Genomic DNA, 9,457 nt, shown 5'->3' with positions numbered 1-9,457 from the left:
CTGTCCAGAAACTTGCAATAATATTGGGGAGAAAATGGCTTCATGAAATGGCCCCAAATTTACTGGAGGGAAGTGATATTGGTAGGAGCATGATCTGATAGTTTCTCAGAATTAATGAAGCAATATAAATTATACTTGCTTCACAGCCTAAAATATTGACATAATCAAGGATTTGAAGTTGTGCTCACATAGATGATTGGATGGGGCTGAAAAGTGGAGGAGTGTGATAATATGAGCACATGAAGGAGTGTGCAAACTTTAAACTCATTTGTATAACCCTAGCTAGTACTTCCTTCAAATGCCTTCTGTCTAACAGAAACTTTGAAAATCACTCAGGAAGGTTGGCTAGGCAAATGAAGTTGAATTTTGGCATGAGGCAATTATTTGGGTGTAAAAGCATGCTCAAAAATTTTGTGATCAAACAAGGAAAGATAGGTGGCACTTCCTTCACAGAAAGACACTCTAGACAAAAATGAAGAAATAATATTGGGGAATTATTTTTGGTCTAGGATAGGAAAGTTTGGGCATATTTGAGCAACATATGACCCAAAGAAATTATGGGAATTAATTGGGAGTTCTTTGGAAGACAGAAATATAGGTTCCTTCACAACCTAGGGCAAATAGGGTTATTCCTTTAATAATAAAATGAATATTCCCTAGGAAAAGATTATGGGGTTGGGCTAGAATGGAAATGGCATGATCTTGGGATAGGTTTGAGAATGATAACCCACTTGAGAGAAGGAATGAGGATGATCTCCTAGGTTGCAAGTCCACAGATCCACTCCATGAGAAAATCAAAGAAAAAAACCAAATAAATCAAAAGAAAAAGAAAAGGGCCAAAAACCAGGGTGTTACACTGGGGAGTCGACAAAAATCAATTCCAGCCGCCGCAAGTTCCAGAAACCACATATCCAATCTAGACACCATCACGGAGGGGGTTCATCATCCTCATTGGTGCCTCTCCAATGATGTGTGAGTAGTTCATTGTAGACCTACGGTCCGTAGTTAGTAGCTAGATGGCTTCCTCTGTCTCTCTTTTGATTCTCTATACAATGGTCTCTTGGAGATCTATTTGATGTAACTCTTTTTGCGATGTGTTTGTTGGGATCCGATGAACTTTGAGTTTATGATCAGGTCTATGTTTTTATCCATGAAAGTTATTTGAATCTTTTGATCTCTTATATGCATGATTACTTATAGCCTCGTATTTCTTCTTGGAATCTTTGTTTAGTTAGGCCGACTAGATCATTTTTTCTTGCGATGGGAAAACGTGATTTGTGATGGGTTCGATCCTATGGTTCTTGATCCCAGTGACAAAAGGGGAACCGACACGTATGTATCATTGCCATTAAGGATAACAAGATGGGGTCTATTTCTACATAAATAGATCTTGTCTACATCATGTCATTGTTCTCATTGCTTTACTCCGTTTTTCCATGAACTTAATACACTAGATGCATGCTGGATAGCGGTCGATGTGTGGAGTAATAGTAGTAGATGCAGGCAGGAGTCGGTCTACTAATCTTGGACGTGATGCCTATATAGTGATCATTGCCTGGATATTGTCATGATTATTTGAAGTTCTATCAATTTCCCAACAGTAATTTGTTTACCCACCGTATGCTATTTTTCTTGAGAGAAGCCACTAGTGAAATTTACGGCACTCTGGTCTATTTTCTCATCATATACTTTCAGATCAATTTTGCTATTTGCCTTTTTTATTTATTTGCAACTTTTATTTTCAGATATATTAATCCAAAAAAACAAAAATACCTCGCTGATTTTTTTTGCTTTTATTTACATCTATCAATTTATTACAACTTTCTCCCGTCCACGTGCCAATTTCTGGCGCTGTTACCCGAAAGGGACTGGCAACTCCTTTAACACGTCGGGTTGCAAGTATTTTTTCTTTGTGTGCTCATACTGTTTACGTAGTGTTGCTTGGTTCTCCTACTAGTTCGATAAGCTTGTTCTCATCACTAAGGGAAATACCTACCGTTGTTGTGCTGCATCATCCCTTCCTCTTTGGGGAAATACCGATGTAGTTCAAGCCAACATCAGCACACGTTCTTCAAGGTGAAGGAGGCGGTCGCTGCTGGAGAACAAGGTGCCGCGGCACGGCTGGAGGCGGCGAAGGAGGAGTATGACTACGCCTTCGTACTCTCCAACTCTTTGATGAAGTACCATCTCATCATCAAGAAGGATGGTGATTAGTAGTTAGATTTTGATTTTAAATCTCGTATGTGCCAAGTTTGTGATGAACTCTGTCTTAATTCCACCTAAGTATCGTGGCATGAGTAGCTTGTTTAAATTATAAAATACACTTTGCGCTTGTTTATAAATGCGATATGTTACTCACTATGTGACCAGTCTAAGAGCATCTACAACCGGGTGCCCCAAACCCGCCTCATACACCCGTACAGGTCGCCCGGTCACTGATCGGTCATGACTTTCTAACCCAGACGGCCCCCTCAAACGGGCCTCAAATGCCGGGCTGACCGACACCCCTCATATCCAGCCCAAATATGGGACGGAAAAGGGGGCGTCCGGGTGCCACATAGGACTGACAAGGCGGTCCCACGCGGACTCTCCCGGAAACCCGGTGGTCCGACGGACGCCTCCTCCATCACTAGGTGTGAACGTCGCATGGCACCGCTCCGACTTGCCGTCCGAGAGCAAATCTGCCTAGTTAACCTTGCTGGAGTCCCGTAACCCTAGTCTGTCCACCTCCCCCTCTCCATGCCGCCAGTCTGAACCCATCTACTTCCTCCCCGCTCCGGCACTCTGACCACGCTCCAGCGGTCCGCCATGGTCCGGACGAAGATCTCCTACTGCGCAATGCTCACGCCACGGTGCTGCGCCGAGATCCAGCAAGAGACCCGGGCAAGACAAGCCGCACACGTGCAACCCGCATCACTGCTAGGCTGCCTCCCAACTTTCCATAGCCGGAGGAGGAACAGTCGGGGGAAGAGGAGGAGGAGGAGGACCTGGCTCCGATTGAGTCGGAGGAGGCAGAGCAGCCAGAGCAGCAGCTGCCGGGTTTAAACATGGAGTAGGCAGAGGCAGAGTTCGTCATCACCCAGTCCGACAAGATGGCAGAGCAGCAGGCCATCCTGGAGTCCATCCAGGATGAGGCCTATGTAAAGGCCAACTGGGCGTTCCTCCGGTAGGAGCAGGCGGCGTCCGACACGCTATTCGCCGAACTCGGCACGGAGATAGAGGTGGAGGAGGCCGGGGCGGAGCAGCCAGAGGAGATAGAGCTGCAGCTGCCGGGGCCGGGCACAGAGATTGTCGACATCTTCGACGATGAGTAACTAGGTGATTGACGTAGTACGTATGTTTATTTCGTTTGCATGTCTTTGTATGGATTTAAGAATATAGTATAAGATGTCCAGATGCAACAAGTGAAATTTGAGACATGCACGACCACTGCCCGCGGACGCGTCTGGGCCCGGACGCGGTCGTTCGAGGGACCATATTTGACATATCCGATTGCAGATGTTGTAAGAGCATCTCTAGCAGACCCTGTATATCGCCGACCCACAAAACTCGTTTTTACAGTTCGCGGAAAAATGGCTTTGCAGGCTGGCGCAGGCAGTGGCAGAGTCAGACCCAACATAGAGGAACTGTAAAACGGAATATCCGCGGATATTCCGTTTTACAATTTCGCTATGCAGTGTCTGCTCTGCCGGCGCCCCGCGTCGGCCCGTATATCACAGTTTTATCTGAATTTGACACCGAAACAAACTAATAATTCAAATTATCCAAATTACATGCCATCAATTGTTGCATCACGAGACTTGCCCCAATACATTCCCTGCCATGTCTTCGGGCAATTTTTCCAAGTCCAATGCATACAATCTATGCTTCCTAGCATGCCATGCCAACCTCTTCTCTCATTAGATGCCATCAATTTTTTTTGTCTTCCTAGTTGGGTGCCCGAAGATATTCAGGACCAAAGACACGGATGATCACTTTGGCAAACCTACGCACTAACTCAATTGTAGTATCTTCACCAATGCGAAGATACTCATCGGCATAGTCAGCTGGAATGTCGTATGTAATTACTCACATAGCTGCCAAGATTTTTTGATATGCACCAAATCCCTTCAAGCCTGCGACATTTCTTCGTTGTTTAAATACAGACAATTGGCCTCACAAGTTTGAACAAATTTTACAAAGAGGGATCGGCGCATTCGGTACCTTCTCCGGAAGAGGTGCGGTGAATATGTTGGATTCTCCATGAAGTAGTCTTGCATCAACATCTCGTTGCTGAGATGGCAATTTCGAGGAATGCAAAGTTGGACGACAGTCCCTCCTTGCGCCTCTTTCGGTTCTCATCTTCGTGCTCCTTCACGGCGAGGGGCACCACCAACGTCTACTGGCGATAGTTGACAAGCAGCGTCTCAACCAAGCCGTCCGAATCGGACGAATCCTCGAGCAAAAACTTCTCGCACGGGCTCAATTCCATCTAAATTCACAAATACGCATTGTTGCGTTAACCAACTATGCATACCGCTCGGCACAAGCACAAACACAAGTACTCACCGGTTGCTCAGGGGTGGTGCTTTGCAGCCGTGGATCCCGAGGCACGACAGCGACTAAGGGTCGGCTCGGGCCGATGGATCCCGGGCGGCGAAGGCGACTAGGGACAACTAGGATCGGTGGTTCCGGGGAGCCGTTTAAGCGGCTCAGTGGAAGAGGGTAGGGCTGCCCCACGGCGCGATTCCGCTCGCAGATTTGGTCGGTGGCGGACGGGCGGAACTAATGGCGGACGACGGCGGAAGGGGATGGGGAAATGGCGTGGGCTGAAATGTCCCTCCCTCCAACTGCTTTCCTGGGATACGAGGTTTCGTCGGGGCGGGGCAGAAACATGTGTTTTCGCGGGTAGGGGACTTTACCGCGCCCCTCAAAAAAATTTATAGGCCGGATGCGTTCGCGAGGTCTGGTCGGGCAGGATTTTCCGCGTCGATCCGTATTTTGGTAGTTATTTGCGGGTCACGGCTTTATACTGGGCTGCTAGTGATGTTCTAAGAGCATCTCCGATAGCCGCCTAACGCGCGGCGCGCTAAAAACTGGTTTGTGGCGCACCCATCGCCAGGTTTGGCGCGGCGCTGGCTACAGCGGCCGCGCTAAAATGCAGCACGCGCGAGCAGCCGGCGCATGTCATATTTGTTGCATTTTGGACACAAAATAAATTTCACACATCACAAAACAAAGATATGGCATATAATTTAAATCACAAACAAGTTGATGACCAAAAGTTCATGCCCACAAGTTCAAATTCATGCCCACAACATCATTCAACCAAGTTCAAAATACAAACCAAGTTCATGACACAAACGAAAGGCATAACAATCAAGCCTCGTCCTTGTCTTCATCCTCATCTTCCTCCGATTCATCCGACTCCTCCGAAGACGATTCTTCCTCCTCCTCTTCATTGTTACGCGCCACATCCTCATCACGTGAAGCTCGGAAGGCGTTGGCAAGATCTTCAACGGCATCTTCATGCGAAGGTGGCACATCGGTGCCCGGAGGTGCACCCATGACTCCAATGAGAGACGCAAAACTCATGCCACCCATGCCGGCCATGCCGCCAGGAGGTGCTCCGAAGCCACCCATGCCTCCCATGATCTCCATGGTAGCTCCAAAGCCACCCATGGCACCCATGGAGCCCATGCTAGCTCCAAAGCCACCCATGGCACCCATGCCACACATGCCTCCCATGCCGCCAAGGCCACCGCCACCCATTGCGCGAATCATGGATCTTTTTTGGATCAAGGCTTCTTCACGAGCAAGATTGACATACTCCTTTTGCGCATCATTGAACATAGATGTGTCCAAGAAGAACAAGTGCTTCTCCCATTCCAACAATTTAGATCGCTCCTCCATTCCCACCTTCCTCTCCTCCAATGCCACTTTCCCCTCCTCGGCCGCCACCCTCCTCTCCTCGATCGCGGCATCTTGGTTCCTTGCCATCTTCCTCACCTCATTGGCTTCTTTTCTTGCGTTGACAATTGCTTGGATAGCATTTTTGAGCTCATCATCTCCTTTCCTCTTCTTTTCTTTTGCATCTTTCTTGGTGCCATCCGGTCGTTTTGGCTTCGAGTATGAAACCGAGGTTGGTGTGGGGCTTCTCTTGCCATCATCACTTGATGCATTCTCCTCCTCATCTTCCAAATCAATTATTCGCTTGCGTTTTTTTGCTCAAATCCAAATCATCAATATCTTCACGCTTCTTCCATTTCTCATCATCCTTCAGTACTTCATAGCAATGGGGCAAGGTAAATGGTCTTCCTTTCCTGATCTTCCCCTTCTTGGTCCTCTTCTCCTCTCCTTTGAACAAGTTTTGTGCAATATTTAACTACATGAAAAACAAAACAAGTTAGCACAAGAAACACCAACAACAAGCATGATGAACATGAATGATGAAATGGCACTTACCCTATCTTCATCATTGGTGCCACTTGGGTTCAACTTGTCAACCGCCTTTTGTGCGGCCACCCATTGTTGACAATCCTTGTTGATTGTCGACCACTGGGAGCGAAGAGATCATGCGGAGCGGTCAATTCCACTCACGTTGCGTAGATCAAAGTGTTCTTTCATCCGGAGCCAATAAGCATCTCTACTTTGATCACCTCCAACGGATGGATCCCTCGACACGTCCAACCAAGTTTTGCATAGCACGACGTCTTCGTCGTTGGTGTAGTTGCCTCCTCTTCCTTTCGGTGCGTCGACAATGCCCTCACCATCCTCGTCCACCTCGAACTCATGGTCTTCAAACTGCATGTCATTGGTTTGAGACCAATGCGAATTGTTGGAGCCAACACCCATAGTTGACATGTATGCATCATCTTTGACACTACAAAGTATGTAGAACAATGAAAATAAGCTATCTATATGTATGCATTCAAAAAATAACAACAACAAAAAAGTTGGCGAAATTTTATACCTTTCGGGCATTTCAACACATTGTGCGCGCCGGCCGCCGGTTCAACGAGTGAGCTCGCCGGCGCTTCGGTAGCCGCCGCGCCCGTCGTACGCCCTGCAAGCTTCTTCCTCGACTGCTTGGAGGAGCCGGAGCCGTCTGTCGCCTTGTTCTTCTTCGCGGAAACCTTGCCCTTCTTCGGCCGCGCCGCATTTGGCAACTTCGAGAGGGGGCATGTGGTACGGCGGGCGCCTGCGCGACGCCACCCGCCACCGAGGTCATTTGCGGCGGCATGAAGAGGCCGCGTGCGATGCCAGTGCTCGGAGGAACTCCGGCGGGGGCGAAGCCAAAGCTCACCGCGCTAGGGTTTGCGGCGGCGGTGGCGACGACGGAGTGGTCGCGGCTGTAGGAAGGGGTGGGGGGTGCCAGCGGGGGCGTCCATCGGGCCAGTTCGCCGGCGACTGCGCATGCGGGGCGAAGGTGGCACGGCGGAGAGAGTGCGGCGCGAGCGCTCGAGTGTGCCGCGCGCGAAAGCGGGCGCATCAAATACACAACACGCGATGGCGATTCGAACCGCATGCCCAACTCTATATGTCGTGCTCGTGTTTATTGCGCGTCCGCTCGAGCCACTCTACCGCTTGCGCGCGCTAAAAAGACCAAATTTGTAGCGCGACGCTCATTTTGAGCGGCTCTTGAAGATGCTCTAAGCTGTGAAATTTCCTCGTTCTCCTTCCGCTCACCGTTTAGTTGACCAGCATAGGTGGTCCAAATCCAGCGACCGACCAGTGGGCCCCAGTCTCAGGCTCCCTCAAAAAAAAAAAAACACTCCCGTCAGCATAGTCCAGTCCACGCTCCGGCTCCAGCCCCGAAACCTCGAACCACGCCACCGCCCCACTCCGACTCCGACCCCCAAACACGCTCGCCGACCGCGACCGGGAGGCGCCGGGATCCACGGAGAGCTCCACCGCCCCTGCTTGACCGGTCAGCGTGACGGCCGGCTGGCTGGCAACGAGGGCGAGGCTGCAGCGAGATCGACGATCGGCTCGGCTCTGCTGGGCTGGTCGCGACGGCGAGCTCGCGACACGGGATCGGTTGGCGGCCGCGACGCTAGTTACGGCGGGACGCCGAGGTAACCTTCATCCGCGCTCTCACCGTTTCCGGCCACTGCCAGCAACTCAGCTTCCATCCTCTGCTTTGCTGCCACCGGCCAAACGCCTCCGCACCGATTTCACTTTCCCTGATTTGTTTGCATGTTCTGTGCCGCGGGCAACCAAATCCGAGTCTCGCTGCAGTCCTCGGCTTCTGTCCGTTATATGGATCCGTGAGCGGCAAATTTGGTTTGCCAACGCGTTGTTTTGATCCAGATTCCTTTTATTCAGTTTTGCCATCCACTGATCTCCATGCAGTGTGCATCTTAATTAAGTAGGGCAAGTATTAATTATGATGTGCTCATTCGGATACATTAGTGCCAGGGCTCATTAGTTATCTTTTTTGGTTATAGTTTAATGCTTGTGCATTGCTAAAATCAGTATGCTCTGTTGGGATTTACTCCCTCCGTAAAGAAATATAAGAGCGTTTAGATCACTACTACATGTTTGGTTTACATATATCTTGCCAAGATTTTCATTGTTTGTCGCATGTTTCCTTTTAGGCACTGAGAAAGCTTCATGATAAACTCTGGACGTTGAAGTAGAGAGCACGCTAGGATGGCCATTCGGTGTTTCTATGCTGCTCTAGTCCAAATCCTTCTCTGCCTTATGCTCTGTCAGCCATGCTATAGCACAGTGACTGACATCCAATGTCTGAAGAGGTTGAAGGCATCAGTTGATCCGAACAACAAGCTGCATTGGACATTTGATGACAACAAAGAAGGATCCATATGCAGTTTTAACGGCGTGGAGTGTTGGCATCCTAATGAAAACCGGATTCTTTCTCTTCGGCTTAGCAGCATGGATCTTAAGGGCCAATTCCCTGATGGACTCGAGAACTGTAGTAGCATGACTTCGCTGGATCTGTCAAGCAACAGCCTTTCCGGGCCAATCCCGGTTGACATCTCAAAACGGCTTCCATACATCACAAACCTTGATCTCTCGTATAATAGCTTCTCTGGGGAGATTCCAGAATCGCTAGCTAACTGCACTTATCTGAATGTTGTCAGTTTACAGAATAACAAGTTGACTGGAGCAATCCCAGGGCAGTTTGCTGGTCTTTCTCGCTTAACCGAGTTCAATGTTGCTAACAATAAATTATCAGGCCAGATCCCATCATCTCTAAGCAAATTCTCATCATCCAATTTCGCAAATCAAGACCTCTGTGGGAAACCTCTTAGCGGTGATTGCACTGCCTCTTCAAGCAGTCGTACAGGGGTGATTGCTGGTTCTGCTGTTGCTGGTGCAGTCATCACTTTAATCATTGTTGGTGTGATTTTATTCATTTTCTTGCGGAAAATGCCTGCCACAAAGAAGGAAAAGGACCTGGAAGAAAATAAGTGGGCGAAGTCTATCAAGGGAGCAAAAGGAGTGAAGGTAT

General features: G+C 49.0%; 1 protein-coding gene across 1 annotated transcript in view; it reads left to right on the top strand.

The window, feature by feature from the left end:
• Nucleotides 1-7,766: 7,766 nt before the first annotated feature.
• The window catches only part of LOC119295179 (probably inactive leucine-rich repeat receptor-like protein kinase At5g48380), a 3,392-nt gene continuing 1,701 nt past the window's right edge, over nucleotides 7,767-9,457 (top strand). Inside the window, exons 1-2 of the mRNA XM_037573532.1 lie at nucleotides 7,767-8,057; nucleotides 8,580-9,453. Of these exons, the coding sequence (XP_037429429.1) occupies nucleotides 8,635-9,453 (819 nt within the window). The 5' untranslated portion in view covers nucleotides 7,767-8,057; nucleotides 8,580-8,634. The remainder of the gene's footprint in view (nucleotides 8,058-8,579; nucleotides 9,454-9,457) is intronic.

The sequence above is a fragment of the Triticum dicoccoides genome, chromosome 4B (genome assembly GCF_002162155.2).
Source record: "Triticum dicoccoides isolate Atlit2015 ecotype Zavitan chromosome 4B, WEW_v2.0, whole genome shotgun sequence".
NCBI lineage: Eukaryota > Viridiplantae > Streptophyta > Magnoliopsida > Poales > Poaceae > Triticum > Triticum dicoccoides.
The sequence above is the reverse complement of the archived record's forward strand: the minus strand, read 5'-3'. Positions and strand labels throughout refer to the sequence as shown.